The sequence below is a fragment of the Poecilia reticulata genome, chromosome 20 (assembly GCF_904066995.2).
Source record: "Poecilia reticulata chromosome 20, P_reticulata-male-v2, whole genome shotgun sequence".
NCBI classification, from domain to species: Eukaryota; Metazoa; Chordata; class Actinopteri; order Cyprinodontiformes; family Poeciliidae; genus Poecilia; species Poecilia reticulata.
In genome coordinates, this window is record NC_088849.1 from 6,312,457 (window position 1) to 6,328,206 (window position 15,750).

General features: G+C 39.5%; 1 protein-coding gene across 2 annotated transcripts in view; it reads right to left on the reverse strand.

Moving 5' to 3' along the window:
* The window catches only part of LOC103482325 (partitioning defective 3 homolog), a 388,210-nt gene that overhangs the window by 178,573 nt on the left and 193,887 nt on the right, over positions 1 to 15,750 (reverse strand). Inside the window, exons 13-16 of one of the 2 annotated variants that reach the window (XM_081602034.1) lie at positions 14,052 to 14,084; positions 13,524 to 13,709; positions 13,044 to 13,214; positions 410 to 548 (exon numbers count right to left, since the gene is read on the reverse strand). In XM_081602034.1, coding sequence (XP_081458160.1) covers positions 410 to 548; positions 13,044 to 13,214; positions 13,524 to 13,709; positions 14,052 to 14,084 — 529 coding nt within the window. The remainder of the gene's footprint in view (positions 1 to 409; positions 549 to 13,043; positions 13,215 to 13,523; positions 13,710 to 14,051; positions 14,085 to 15,750) is intronic. The other variant, XM_008438421.3, reaches the window with a different exon arrangement.

The following is a 15,750-nucleotide window of genomic DNA, read 5'->3' on the forward strand; positions in this document are numbered from 1 at the left end:
GAATGCGCATTTTATGAGCGCAGTTATTAATGTCAGGCAACGGGTTCACGGGGTTAGCTGCTCAAGTACATATTCTATCGATCTAAAAAGAAAAGTACTCAGTGGTTTCCATAGGATACCATTAGACTTTCTTGCCACAAAAGAATAACAAAAAAAAAAACTCACTTATTTTATGTTACATATTTTTATTTACTTGCCATTGTTTTGCAGAAATCAGATTTCACTTTGATGTTAAAGGGTTTTTTTTTTTTTAGGTTTTTTTTTTTTTGGTCAAAAAAAGTCCCATTTTGTTAATCATGGTTGATTTGTAAAGTCGATTAAAACCCTAGAATCTCCAAGCGGGGTGACAATTTTTTATAGGCACTGCACATATGAGGATGACTAGGTTTAACAACAGATCAAAACTCACCGTTGCGTGCAAGTATGTTAGCGCGCGATGCAGGCATGTTGTCCGGGCAGTCGATCGTTTCGTAGAGTGACTGGGAGAGTTGATCTTCATCATCGTCCAAAGGCGCATTCACAGGAAGCTCCGACATTCCTGAACTGTCCTATCAAGGGACAGACAACAGCGCATGTTACTCTAAAATCTTGTAGCTAATAACTGGACTTAGCAGGTGTCTTGCAACACCACAACATTCATCCAACTTATATTTAAAAAATAGGCAAACTAGGGGGGAAAAAAATTTCACAGCCCTTTAACCATTTCAAACTTTTTCATGTCCCCACCACAAGTTTTAATGCATTTTATTGGATTTTTATTTTTTCAGAAAACAGAACATAATTCATAAGTGTAAAAAAAGTTGATAAATGGTACATTATAAAAATCTGAAAAGTGTGGCATGCAACAAAAGTGGTTTCCAAACCAGACACCAGCCCATTTTACTCTGAACCCACTGAATAAAATGTATTAAAACAACTTCCCCTTGTACTCTATATATGTCGCAATTTCATCTCAGTACAATTACAGCTGCTGAATTGCTTGCTGTGGTTTTCTGATTTGCATTTGTTAAAAAAAAAACAAAAAAAAAAAAAACATCTGTGCTCCTGTCCTCCCACTAAAAAATTATGCACCACACTGTGATGGTTGTCACAGGTTGTGGAAACTTGCAAAGCATTGTGTGTAAATTAATTTAGAATGATATTTCTCTGCTAAGAGATGTTTGTGTTCAAACAGAAACAGGCCATCTTTCTCAGTGTAGTTTTGTCCCAAGAGTGTTTTTGCCAAGCTATAATTTGTCATAACAAAAATGAAAAGTGAAAAGTCAACCTGTAAAACTTAAATTACAAAATTGCACTGCACAACATGCTAAACAGAGTTTTAACCGAACAACATAATAAGCAAAGTGTACGAGGATGGACTGTATTCACACAAAAAGAAAGAAAACCTCAAATGTCACATGGTTCTTAAGTTGTGTCATCAATATTCAGGGACGACAGAACCGAGGCCTGAGTATCCATCTCAGCTTAGCTCAGTATTTTCCGGTTCAGCAGTGTGAAGCAGGTCCAGCAGGGAGTCCAAGCTGGATAAAGCTCCATGGATTTCCCACAGGCCAACAGACAGCTGTCGCTAACAATGAGCTTGAGTAAAGGGACCAGTGACATTTGCCATGTGGTCGATGTTCTGCACTGCTGGTCTCTGAGCCCGCCGCACACTTATTTCATGAGCCACTCCTTGTGGCTCTGGTTTGGGCCCCACTGTTGTTGAGCAAATGCTGAGCTTTAACTGATAATAGTTTATCAGCCATTTCATTTCAGGACAAATCTCCTGGAGTTGGTGGGTTCAAAGGTGCATTCACACCAGTCCTGTTTAGTCCATTTTTATCAAACTCTAGTTTGTTTGGCTAGAAAGTTTGGTTCGTTTTGTAATCAAGCTGTGATGAGAAGCAATAAATAACGGTCTGCCTAAAAACTTACATCTCAGTTCAGCTGAAGTGAACTCTGATGCAGTTTGAATGTCAAGAGGACCAGAGGCCAATCCAAAAGCTGGCAGTGCACTATAGCACAGGGCATTCTGGGTAAGTATAACCAAAACAAACATGCAAGTCAGGCGCTAGCGAGACGATAGCACATTGTCTTTTACCTAAGACATAAGAGAAATCCTACATCTGCTGAAATCTGATGCTACTCCATTTTTGTTTCCATCTTTTTGAAGAAGAAAGTTGTGCTGAAGTTTTCTTCTGAAGTTTTTGTGTCACTTCCTTCAGCAGTTTTCGGTGCAGCGCCACCACAGGCGAGGGGAGGGGTGAAACCAAAAGGTTTGGTTTGCTTGACGCAGACCAGCTAGAAATGTGACGAGTTTTGCAAAGCCGGTCCCCAATCAAACCCACTGAAAAAACCTTTCATTCATTATAACCTGTTAGTTTATCGCACTTCTGTACCATAAGCTTGAATCCGTAACATCCTGACTAGTACTACATAGGGACAACACTCTGTTAGCTTCGTCACAAAGAAGAGTTAAGAAAGAGCAGACATTCTGGAGGAGAGAGGAGAGTAAAATGGAGGAAAATTAGACCTTCGAGTAAACAAAGAAGAAGGACCCGTGTGGGTTTTGGAGCCGAGGCCCCAGAGCAGCGAGGGTGCTGCCAAGCGGTCTCGATGTGCGCGCAATATGCCGGGCTACGGGGTCAGGGGTACTTATTGGCTGTTTAATATAAATAAGAGGTTTAATGTGGTTGAAAGCACAAAATCTTATCAGAACAGCGTGTTGATAAGAGCGAGACGGGAGAGGAGCGGTGCCTGTGCACGGCTGGGTCAACACAATTACAATCAGAGTCATGGCTGCAGCCAGCCTTTTAATGAAAACCATCTCCCAGGAAAAATTAGACTCAGTAAGGTTCAGATTGCTGAAATGAAGACTTATTTAACTTGCGTTCTCACTTTTGCTCGACTGCTGTCTGCAGATGTTTAATATGCACCGAACTTTGACCGTGTGGAGGAGAGATGTCGGGGTTTGGGTGTTTACTTGTTTAAGTTGGAAATTATAAACCAAAACCCTCATTTGACATTTAGCATACATCTCAGAAAACAGAAGAAGTGCAATAGTGTTTATATTTTAACCTTTTCACATTCTAGAGTATTAAACCAAAAAGCAGAAAAAGATACATGACTTTCTGTGAGGAAAATATGTAGTGTACATGAATTGTACTCCCTTTACTGTATTATCCTAACAAAAAAATATGCCATAAGTAACAAACGAACTTTTTAGCCAACACACACAATGGTGGGAAACCAATACTGAACTTTACACTTATTTATTTAAAGATGAGCTGATGTTTATACTACATTATATACAGTCCTATTAATTCAATACTCTTCCCATTTTTGATGATAGTTCAGTAACATCTGGACCTGACTGATTGCACAAGTTGGAACCGCACAGAAGAGGAGGAGGAAGAAAAACCCATGAAATGAAGAAAATCTCATCTGGGAAAGAGAGAATGGTCAAGAAAAAAAAGAGCACTTCTTTGGCAATACTTGCCATTCAGTGCAGAGAAAAGTGTAAAAAGTTTAAAAATTATACTTTTTTTTAAAACTTCCCACTTCCATGTTGGTGCATGCGCAGTATGAGACGTTCAGGTACATTTGGTCTAAATCTGCAAAACCGTAAGAGACGTACCCTAATTTTTTAATTTTTTACAAATATGTGATACTTATTGGTCTGACATTTCAAAAATCATTGCAGACTGTAAGCTATACGTGCAATGAAAAAACTAACAAGTAAGATTTACTTTTTGAAAAATCCTTAAGTCAATTTGCACTAACATTTTTTAAGTAAATAATTTTTACTTAGTTCATCTAGATCTTGTTACATGCATTTAATCAAAATAAGTAAAATTTATAGATTTTTTTTCTAACAAAAGAGATTATATTTACATTTTGGTACTCATTTTTATTATATCATGTTTTACTTTTTCAAAGAAAAATTGTGCTCAATTTCTTTTGATAAATGCTAGCACCAGTACATACATGTACACACACACACACACGCACACACACACACACACACAATTATATCTATCATCTGACGCCATTCCAACCCCACAAACTCTTACAATATGGAGAAGTTCGAGGTTCATGAATGCTTTTGTGTAACACTGTCTGTCTGAGCTGTGCAAGTTGATTTTCAAACCTATTTTTGCCTCGCAGAACAAACAAATGCTGGAATTTGTGTAAGACCGATCAAATAACGCCGCAATTTAATCTCTGTTTATTCAGGGTTAATTAAGTGTGTTTTGTGCACGCTAAAGCTTCGGGTTTTGCTCATCCTGTTGACTGATTTGAATGTTTGCAGACAAGAGACAGTGTGCATGATGAGCTGTGACTTATGTATATATATAAAAAATAACTCTGCTGCCACCAAATATCCAACTGTCAGCTTGGTGTTTCTCAAGGAATTATCTTTTCAAGCAACGTGCTGGTTTAGCTGAAGCAGTTGGTTCTTGAAATAAAAACATGTTAAGAGTATTTTAGAGGCAAACCACCATAGTGGAGCACCCCAACAATAAAACAAAAACGTGAAATCTAATAGAAATGAGAGTGGAATCAATAAAAAAAAACACCTTGCTTGGTAGTATCAAAGTGTTTTCAATTCAGCCCAACAAAATAACTTGATTAAGGAGCTTTGGTCCACAATTAGACTTGTTTTCAAGTGATATTTTAATCTATTCTCCCCACAGGTTCACTTTATGCATTTAAACCATCTTAATCTAGTCATTTTCTGTGGATTACCCCACTGATTGAGGGCAAGGACGGAGCACTGTGACTCACAAAGACTCCCAAGTATTTTTATTTATCGGAGTGAAAGAGTGTAAATATCTTGTGCACGTTTTACTGCACTGAGAAGTTTTTTGTGGTAAATGCAGCATCATATGCAGCATTCCTACGTCAGCGTCTACCTGACCTTGAGTAATCGGCAAGGAAGAAGAGGCAGTGTGTTAAAAGGTTCAACCTTAAGCTTTCAAGCACTGCTGATAATGTCTCCTCCGCGGTCATTTCCGAACCCTCTATCCTGGTCTCAGTCGGTTGCCGTAACCCTAATCCAGTCTATCTCCACCATAATGCTGTAATTACATTCTCTAAGCTGCTGCATTCCACCCAGGGTACAACTCGCCTCTCCTCTTCCAGCTCGATGCCGGGGCTTTCATTAGCCAAACACATCCAGGCAGAGCCTCACCTAATGCCAACGCTTCCAAAAGTGAGATTTTACGGCCTTTTCTGGAGTTCCACGCAAGACTTGTCTTCCCCCGTCTCTCATTATCCACTTTGCTGTCAATTCACTATTAAATAAATGTTTAATAACATCTTAAAAATCAAAGAATGGGCATGTAGGTAGAGGAAAGGCTTTAGCCACTCAAAACCTCTCATAGTTGAGCAGCTAAGCTAAGCTAGGTTGGTGACATCAACTAACTCTCACTCTTTAGTTTCATTTATTAACATATTTGCTTTTACCAACACACCTTACACTGATGGCATGTTATCTTGTCTATCATACGTCAAGGAGTGGTGATGGCGGTGTGTGTTGCTTCATATTTATGCCCCAGGGAAACAGGAAGTTGTGGATTACTAATTAAAAGTTCCTCATCAGTGATGTTTTTTTTTAAAAGTATAAGTCACATAAACTTGTTTAGACAAACTGATGCTTATTCTTTATGTCGATTTCTTTTTTTCCTCCAGTAATGTAATTATGTTAAATGCTTGATTTATTTTTTTTATACGATCTTAAAAAGGTGACATCTTTAGAAAGGGGTGGAGGGCATGGCGTAACTTTTAAACAACCATGTCATGCTGCATATGGATAAAAAGGTTTGTGTGGTTTCCGCCTGCATATGTTTTACAATATTAATATGTGTGTTTCTGAGCACCGCAACGATTCTCGAGCACGAAACTAAACACTCCAACTCCACAGTCCTCCACCGTGCTTCAAGCTGCCCACTCAACCCGTTAGATTCAATATATTATTCTCTCAATTGGTGCTATTGAGTTTCCCCTGCCGCTCCTAAATGAGTTAGTCCTTAGAGAGCCGGTCGGGAATGAGGGCCAGCAGCACCGGAATTGCATTTCTGCCGCTGTGTGATCTACTTCTCTCAATTTACTAGCCGCACCGTCACGAACTGCATTTCCCAGAGTGCTGCGCTCCGCACCCTCGTTTTATCCCCTCTGCGTGAGTCGTTGGCGTTCGTTGTGAAAACAGCAGAGCTGCACATGTTATGATCCAACGACACTTCAATCAGTCCACATTAAGCTGGGAGGCGGGAGGCGGAGGGGGTGAGCACAAATGTCCCTCTGCTTTCTCCTGCCTCTGTTGTGGGAAGCATCTCAGTGTTTTAAGGTCTCTCTCTCTCAGCAGTGGTCAGCTCAATACTAATAAAAGCATAATCTACTAGAGCGGGACTCTGATTGATAGCTCTCTCAAGGCTCTATCGATCAGCCCCTCTCTCATCCGAGTTAGCGTCTTTTGTTCGAGCCAGCCACTTCCTTCCCCCCTTGTCTCTTTGCATAAAACCCTCTCAGGCTGACCAGCAACAATGCTGTTGGAATGGATCGCCAGCTGAGCAGCCAATGAGATCACCATGTTGCTCTTTGCATCCACCATGAGTTCTTCTAAAGTCAGAGTTAACTTTTGATTCTTTCTGCTGCCACAATGTAAAGTGTAACACAGAGAACAAAGTGCTGACGTTACCGTTTTCGTTTACTCCAATTGTTTTTCCTCCTATGTAAAGTCTGAATCTACCTTTACATAGATTCAGACTGTTCAGCTCATTAGAAGACTAACAGTAATATATGTAGAAAACTTTTTTGTATTTATTTGCTGGTTTCCTGTACAAGGTGCCAAATCACCATGTGTAAATTGAAATAAATAAAAAAAAAACATTTTAATTGGTGCTGTAACCATGGAGTTCCAGAGTGATGCTCAGGGCTGTCCATTGTGTGGTTCTGCCTCCAGACTTGTTAAGCCGACTCTACAATCCAACTGCAAGGTGCATGTTTTAGCAGCAGCTCAGATCTCCATCCTGGTTTATGCTGGTTCTGTTAGTATTTGCTGTTAAGGGGCAAAAGCCTGTAAATAACAGCTAGTATCTCTGTCTGGTACTGGTGTCTAATGGGAGACTAATCGGCAGCATTCTTATCACAGTAGCAACAGCTATTAACTTTCACAGTCGTTTCCATTGATATTACAAATTAACAACGCAAAAACAAAATCTTAGTTAGTATTTTGGTCTATATTTCTTAAATATCTTGAAATAAGACAAACCTGACTTACAAGTAATGTTTCAGCTTGTTTTAAGTCATCCCTTAATATTAATAAAACACTGCTAGCTCCACCAGTAGATTCTCTCCCTTATAACAAGACATTTTTCACATATCGCACATGAAATAATTTGCCAGTGAAACTTGTACTTTTTTTTATCAATATTAAGAAATTATTAACTAAAAACAAGCTCCAATTTCTTGCCGAAAAATCATTTGTAAGTTAGTTTTGTCTTATTTCAAGTGTAGTCTGAGGCTGTTGAAGAAGTGATTTGTTTGTACCCCGAGCCAAGGTCACAAAGCTAGTGGGAAAAGCAAATAAGAAAAAACTATGCCACATTTATCCTTTCAATAAACACTAAAAATAACTTCCACATAAAAAAAAACACCATAAAAGGATCTGTGTAAAATCTGTGTAAACAGCCACCATTCTCCACATGATACCATGTCAAATCATGCATCATATTTCCATAAGCCTGTCATATCTCTTCAGCTTAAAGCTCTAATGTTGATTAGCTGTCATGTAGAGTACATCAATACACAGTCACTGCAGTAAGCAGTGGCAAAGCTAATGGTTCATTTGTTCAGGAACAGAGGACACACAGAAAACTTAAAAAAAAAAAAAAAGTCAAAAAGAACTGGCTCTGTGCCGGGACTTTTTGTTTTTGTTTTTGCACAGGTCTGTTCCCCGTATTTACATAATTGAGTTTATTTGACTGGAAAATATTTCAAAAAGCGAAGGGAAAATGGGCTCTATACGATCATGTCTTCAGGCCATTTCACATGGAGTCCTGGCTCAGACAACGTAGGCAGCATGAGGTGAGCTAATGTGTGCTTCAATAAAGAAAAAAAAAAACTCCTACAGATTAGCATCATTTTTATAATCTCTAATTACAGAGGCAAGCATGTGCATCAAGAGATGTGAAAGGAATGCAGAAATAAAACGGTGTCAGACGCGCTCATCTGATTGTCTCCTTTTAGATGTTTATCTGATGAATAGCTCATTGTGAACTGTCACATATGTTGCAACACAAAAACACACACCAAGCACTGAACTGGAGCGCATCATCAGGACAAAAAAGGGGGAGGTTTCATTTTTATTCTTGCATAAGAAGACTGGTTCATAATCATAATAGGTGGCAAAAAATACCCATAATTCCACAGAACATCTTTGTAGATAAACTTTCAAATGGTGGCATGTGGATATAAGACATTCCAGGTAATATTTGAATTGTTACCAACACATTTTTAGCATTTTTAAGTTGTAGACAAGAGACAAATAATTTATAATAACAGATCAGAATTTAGTCACAAGACTCTGGACTAAACCCCAAGACTAAGGGAATGTGGCTCCAAAAATAATGGGATTAAAATGACTTGTCGAAAATGTAATAGTTGAAACCCATGACGATGTATTAATAGAACTAAGATATGGATGTAGAGATTACACAGCTCCAGAAGCAGAGATGCAATTATAATGCTTTGAAACTAATTGACAGTGACCAATCATATCACAAGACAATCTGGGGCAGAACAGCAGTTCTTCAAACAAGCTGAGAACATAAAAGATTTCTGTCGTCTGACGTCAAACTCTGGCCACCACACTAATCCCCCACACACCAAAAACACTGGTCATACACTACAGGAACCATTGGATACTAGCATGACAATTAAATATTCAAAAAAGGAGTATGGAGAGCATACCAATCATACATCTCTGACCAATTGTAAAACCTTGTGCGAAGGACTAGGGTGACTTTTATCCTGCATGTAGAACGGTGCACCATCTCTGCAACCTTGCAGAGTTGCTTGAGGAGATAATGCCAGTTTAATTCTTCTGTTCTCATGTGTTTTGTGAATTTCTTGAAAGTTTATATCCAACCACGTTTGTCCCTCAAGGATGGCGCCTTCCAAGACGGCTGCAGTCTCAGGCACCTGTCTTCCCATGTCTTATGCCGTCTGTCTTTTCTTGGGATGGGCTGTGTTGTGCTTCTGTACAGCAACAATGAAGGAATTCTGATTCTGCTCTGATTGGACTCTGTGGATGGTCCTATAAAAGTATGGGGTCTTAAGCAGGGTTGGGTGGAGCTGTGCCTGTCTCCAGCCGTCATGGGTGACAGGCAGAGTACACCCTGTAGAGGTCAGCAGTCCATCACAGGGCATTCTTAAGGACGATCTAGTTCATATAAAACTAAAGCAAGAACTGTGTCCAAATTGCTTGTTTCACATTTCCAGTAAGGTTTGTACAGCTATAATCGTATGTAAAAGAGGATCAAATTATACCAGAAAACTGCAACTGAAAAAGTCATGTATGTGAAGTGTTCAACCACGCATTTAACTAATATAAAACTTAAACTTTTACTTTAATTTACATTAACTTTAACCTACTAAAGATTATGCGTTCTACAAAGGTCAAAATGATCTTAAAACCTTTTTTTTCTTCTTTTTTATATGGTTGTATATGGTGGTCGCCCAAGCCCCACCGTCAAACCCATTCCCACTCCTTTCCCCCCCCAACTCCCATCTTCGATTCATTAGGCTGTGTTGCTTGGCTTCTTCCCCCTGTAGACAGTGATGGATCTGATTCATTTCATGGTGGTCATTTCTGGTAGCTTTCAGTCCTCCCTCCCATTCCGCTGGGTGACAGAAGCAAACTGGTCTGCCCCCTCGCACCCCCCAAACCCCACATATCCACCTCACCAGTGTAGCAAAGCAAAGAAGCGAGGTAAGAATCTCTGTTGAGATAACCTTGCTTTTCTTGCAGCAGTTTTTAATCAGAGTCCAGTTATGATGAAGGTTTTTTACTATTGCTAGCCTCTCTATATGTTGGGGATTCTACATTTAAATGCATAATCAAAGTCAAGGCAGCCTCAGTGCTGTGGCTGATTTAAGCTGATGACCTGACCCCATGAAAATCTAAAAGAGATTAAGAAGGTCACAATAAGCAATAAATCAATAAATCACATGATAAATTAAAACAAGCTCTGTAATTTCCATTTGCATGTCTTCAATCAACTCCATTTTGTTTACGGAGACTTAAGTCTTATTATTTGTTGTTTCTGTTGTTTTGTTAATTTATTTTGGTTATTTAAAATGTCTTCCAGTTCCAGTGTTAAAAGTTTGTTAGAATTTAAGGTTTGATGATCTTTGAGAAGGTGTATTATTATGCCATTATTATATTACTTGAAAATTGTCTCAAAACAACAACATTATTGTTGAGCGCAACAACTTCTTCGTCTAGCAAACCGTTATTGTAACAGACCTAGATCATGAATGGATGGAGGTACATACATTGGTGGAATATAATACTGGACATTATCACACCTACTTCTTTCATAGTTGATGTAAACTTGCATAACACGGTCAACCTGTTGTTTCATGGAAATCAGTGTTTCAATTAGCAAAATCTTTGTGAAGAGTAGTCAAAACCTCAGGCTGTGGATTAAAGTAAAGAAATAAGTACAAAAAAATGTGTGGCTTTTTGTCTTCCCCCAGGAAAAATGATTTGATTTTTTCTTTTTCCTGAAAATTTAGGCGTAAATGTGTGCTCAGTGTCAACCTTTCTACAGAGTCCGGTCAGGGATTAAAGTCGACAGGAGACTGACTGGACTGGAGCGATAGGACTCAGTGAACCTTAGCACTGAGCTCCCCAGGAGGGACACATGTCCTCTGCTCTGTGTCTGAAGGTGGAAGGAAGGAGAGCGAGAGATGGAAAACAAAATACTCCACAGATTAAAAAAAAAAAAAAAATGAAATAAAAAAAATTAACTGTCAACATGGTGGCCAGTTTCTAATGAATTCAGCTGTAGTCAGTGGAGAACCGCAAGATGGGGGTCAGAATTAGCTTTGAAACAAAGAGGAAAAACAAGTGCATGGCGTGTGGCAAGTGTGTAAGAAGAGAGAGAGACAGCGCTTGAAGGATGAGAATTAGCAGGGAGGGGCACAGCGTGGTACTCCAAACTGACACATAGCCACAGGACACGGGCTCCAATTAGAGTCACAGCAACTCTAATCAAATCTGATCTACAACCACTGGCTGCAGGGTGACTCAATGTGCATGTGCGTGTGTATGCATTCACACCTGCACTCCACAATTCTGCTCCACAATCAAGCTGTGCGTCACAAAAAAATGATTTCTGAATGAACTTCTTTTTTATTACTTATTAAAAGATACAAAACACATTGGTTTGACTGTTAAATGTCACAGAGGACGTTTGTGAATTGAAACAAATGTAATTTTATGTGCTGTTGCCTCATAACAAAAATTCTACATGCAGAACATAATCTCATCTTTTTGTTGCTTTACTGGACAACAGTCAGGGGTGAAAGTAAGGGGGTACGGCAGGGTACTGCGTACCCCTAAAAGATTTAGTGGGGGTACGCAGTACCTGCAAGAGAGGGGAGCGGCTGTCTGCTGTAAAAAATGAATGGGTTCACTGTACAGCCGTTTGTTCACCCACTAATCAGCCGTGACTGATTAGTTTTTCAAGAACAATCTAAAACACGACTTAATCGGTTAATAAATAACATTTTTCCCATTTCATATTGTTTCTGAACTGTTCGTGCTTTACTAGAGCAGGGCTGCAACACGTCGATCGCGGAAGGTTTTGAGTCGATCTCTGCACTAGGTGACAAACTGAACGTCGCCAGGAGGCTGAGAGCAGCCCGTCCTCCTCTGACTCCTTACCAAAACGTTTGTAACTTAATTAAAGAACAACAAAAAAATCAACAAAACGTGTTCAAATTAATGACCCAACAATAATAATCTCAGTGATTATTGTTTCAACAAGGTGTTGCGCAATTCTGTGTGTTTCGGTTCCATTACCAAAATAACTAGCAGATCAGGAGTTTAAAATTAACTAATCAACCACCGCTGTGTTCAGGGAGCGCTTATTGATAATCGCAAAATAAATATCAAGCCTGAAAACCTAATATTGTCACGGACTGAATGTTATGTTTTTAACGTAATCTCTGGTCGGCTTGTGGAGTGCAGGAGGTTGCTATGGCAACCGCTGTGCGTAAATGACAGAGAGACGGAGATGATGCCATGATGTTCAGAATTTAGGACTCATAGCTTCTCAAGGTGTCAACATTGCAGGCAGTGGGCTGAAGGAAATACAGATTTATTTTGTAGCAATTCTAGAGCTACCCTGCTTTTATCACTTCCCAAAAAAAAAAAAAAAAAATTAATCAGCACAGACACTCCAAATTCCAAAGCATGCACACACACACACACACACACACACACAGGGGTGAAAACTACTTTCACCCCTGACAACAATCAACCAAAAATCAACCAAGTGAGTCTTGGATATCATGTAACGGCGTTCCACTGAGGTTAAGACGCAATGTTATGGCCATAAAATTCTTTCTACATATCACTTTTTTAAAGTTAAAGATATAAAAATTAGGACCAGTGGAGTATTGAAGAAAAAGAAGTTTCTAATTTAGTGGAATTTAAATGTAGCAGTCCCCTATTTGCTTTTTAATCTGCATCTTATCTCTCTTCATCTTAAAAACAACGAAGTAGGTTTCTGTCCTGAAGTAACGACTTCAACTCTGATGAGTGTTATTAGCAGCAAAGCTCAGTACCACTTAGGATAACAGGTCTGTTAATCAGAACATGGACAAATTTTGTGCTTAGTCACATCTCCAAGCTAACCAAGCTAAATCAATATACTTCACTCAACACCCAACATATTTGGACTTGTAGGGATGACAAACTGATGCATGAACTAACTCAGAAATTATTTTGACAGAGATTAGATATGACTCTTGACTTTCTGTTTGCTTACCTCGCCGTCCTTAATCAACCGCCGGGCCACGATGAGCTGAATCATCCCACGTTTGTTGCCCTCTACTGACATGGACTTCCGAAGCGCCTCCATGGCTTCCTGATTGGTCATCCTGAGCAGCGACTCCCCATTGACTGCAATGAGCTGATCATTGACTCGAAGACGTCCGTCCTGCACGCGAACACAGCATTCAGCAACCATTTGTGAATCTTTATCAGATTCACTCAGTGTTTTCACTTAGAAAATTCCACCTGATCTTTATTGCCCCCAAACAGTTCCATCCATCTTACAACTTTATCAAAAATACTACTCGTCTTGATCAAACTCAACAACATCAAGTAACACCAGAGAAAGAAATACCGCAGCAGGAGTTGTGTATACGATGTGCGCCATGGTTACAATAAAGACAACATGTAAAATCAATGATGTCCATCAACATAATGGTTAGAGGATAAGTAGAAGGAAGAAGTTGCTACTTGCCTTGCTAGCAGCACCTCCATGAATTATGGATTTCACAAAGATGCCAAGATCAGCATGGTTCTCCTTGGAGCGGTTCCCCTTAACGCTGACCCCCAGGCCAGCGGAGCCTGAGTCATTCAGAGGGACCTCAAACGTCAGAAACTCTCGTGTTCCGTCCGGGGTTAGCACCGTGTCATCGTCCTGTTTCTGATGAGGACATTGAACAAACAAAAGATATGATAAGATTGGGATCTGCTTTATGTCAGTTCATGTTTAGTAAGAATTTTGCGCCTTAATCAAAGCGCAGACTGGTGTATTTTTTTGGTTAGAGATCCCCAACCAAAAGTCACAAACCCATATAATGGCTTGAGTGTTTTGTCACCAGGCCAAGGAGAAAAACATTTCGTAGTAATTTCAGCAGTCTTGACAAGTGGTGTTTTATTTTGAAAAACCAGCAAGTGCAAAGTCACTAGAGACAGCAAATCTGGTTGTAGTGATCAAAAAGTACAACACAATACAATAAACCTGGAATTTGATTACATTACTTACTTGCCTAAGTTGACAAAATGATGTTGAGGTCCACTGTTGCATTAAGAAACAAAAGAGAAAACAGTGAACCTGGGAGGAGATATGGAAAGAACTGGAAAACTGATCAGAAATACAGGTGACACTGAAAAGAGTGAAAATGACCCAAATGGTAAACAAACCAGACTGTATTAACTACACTGTCTCTCAAAATAAGCATCATTATTGATTTTCTTTTTATTAATCTAAAAAAGATTAAGAAAAATAACAGCTTTTCTTTGCTGTAAGGGATGTTTGGTCTCATCCCTTATGTGGGAGTTTTATTGTCAATCAGAGCGGTCACAAAAATGACAAAGAACCAAACTTACGTCACTAACTTATCCTACACATCTGGTGAACTGAGAGGTATAAGTTCGCCGTAACGCAGCACTTTGCACAAAACAGTTCGTCTTGGGTGTAAAAAGGTAATATTGTTAAAGATAATTATAGAATACAGCACAACCTAATGGAAAACAGATGAAGTAAGATAGATCATGCGCTTTTGCGATAATGTATATCAATGTCTAAAAAAGACTATAAAGAAAAGAAGACAGTAGTCAGCATTAAACAAGTGGCAGCTTCTTTTCAAGCACGTTTCTGTCTACTGAAAACCTTCTGCCGTCTCCAGACTCTTTTCAAATAATTCATGATCAGCGGTTCACACCCTGTCAGAGGTGTCAGCACAGAAAATGAGCTGAAACAAAATTTTATGTTTCACAGCTCTTTTTTTTTTTTGAATAGCACTGTGAAAGGAGAATGTACTTCTTTGAATTTTACTTCCATAACATTTCAAAGAAGAAGACAACTCTGACATGATTCAGCCAAGGTCTCTGCTCTCCCTGTGCTCAGAAATACCAGGATTCAATAACCCAAAATAAAACATTGGCCAAAATGAATGTTTCTTTTACAGCCACTAAAAAATGCGTTTGTATCTAGATGAAGGAAGATGATCATCTCATTCTAGTAAACTCAACAGAGGAGTCTGAAGGCAGCAGTGAGATGCTGTCATTTCCCGATTTTATCTAGCAGTCGAAACAAAAACCAGAAAATATTCTTATGAACAACTTCATTATCCCCAAACATCAAGAAAAACAGACAAATGGTTGCCGTGTGGATTAGAAGGAAGCAGCAGAGAGAAAGGAAAGACAGAATATAAGGTGTGTGCGTGTCTTTTTGTGGGTTTTTGGTACGCCGACGATTTATTAGGATGCAGCGGTGCATTCAGGTGGAGGCTCCTTTCAACACCATCTGACTGGGCCCCTATTCTCCATGTGGTGCTCCTACTGTCTGCCCTCCATTCTTCTCTCCGCTCTCTCTTTCTTGCTTTTAAAATTGCTCTACACCTGTCCGTACAACTTGCCATGAGGGGATTTTTGTTTGAGACCGAACTCCTTCATCAATGCCGACCACTGGAATCCATTTAATCGCACTGGATTTCAACACCTGTGGTTCTAATACAAAAAAACAAAACTAAAATCCCCAGGTCTTGCCAGGAAATGACCCTTTTCTTTCCCTCCAACTGCTGAATGAGGCGGATCGGGGCCAGAAAAACAGACACTTTAAGAGAATTCCTTGTCCGCACCAGGAGCAAATGTATTGCACCGATATTGTTTAAATTTCCAGGGCTTTCCTGAGCTGGAGAGAAGAGGAAGAATCTAAAACTACTGACATGAGATCTGTTCTT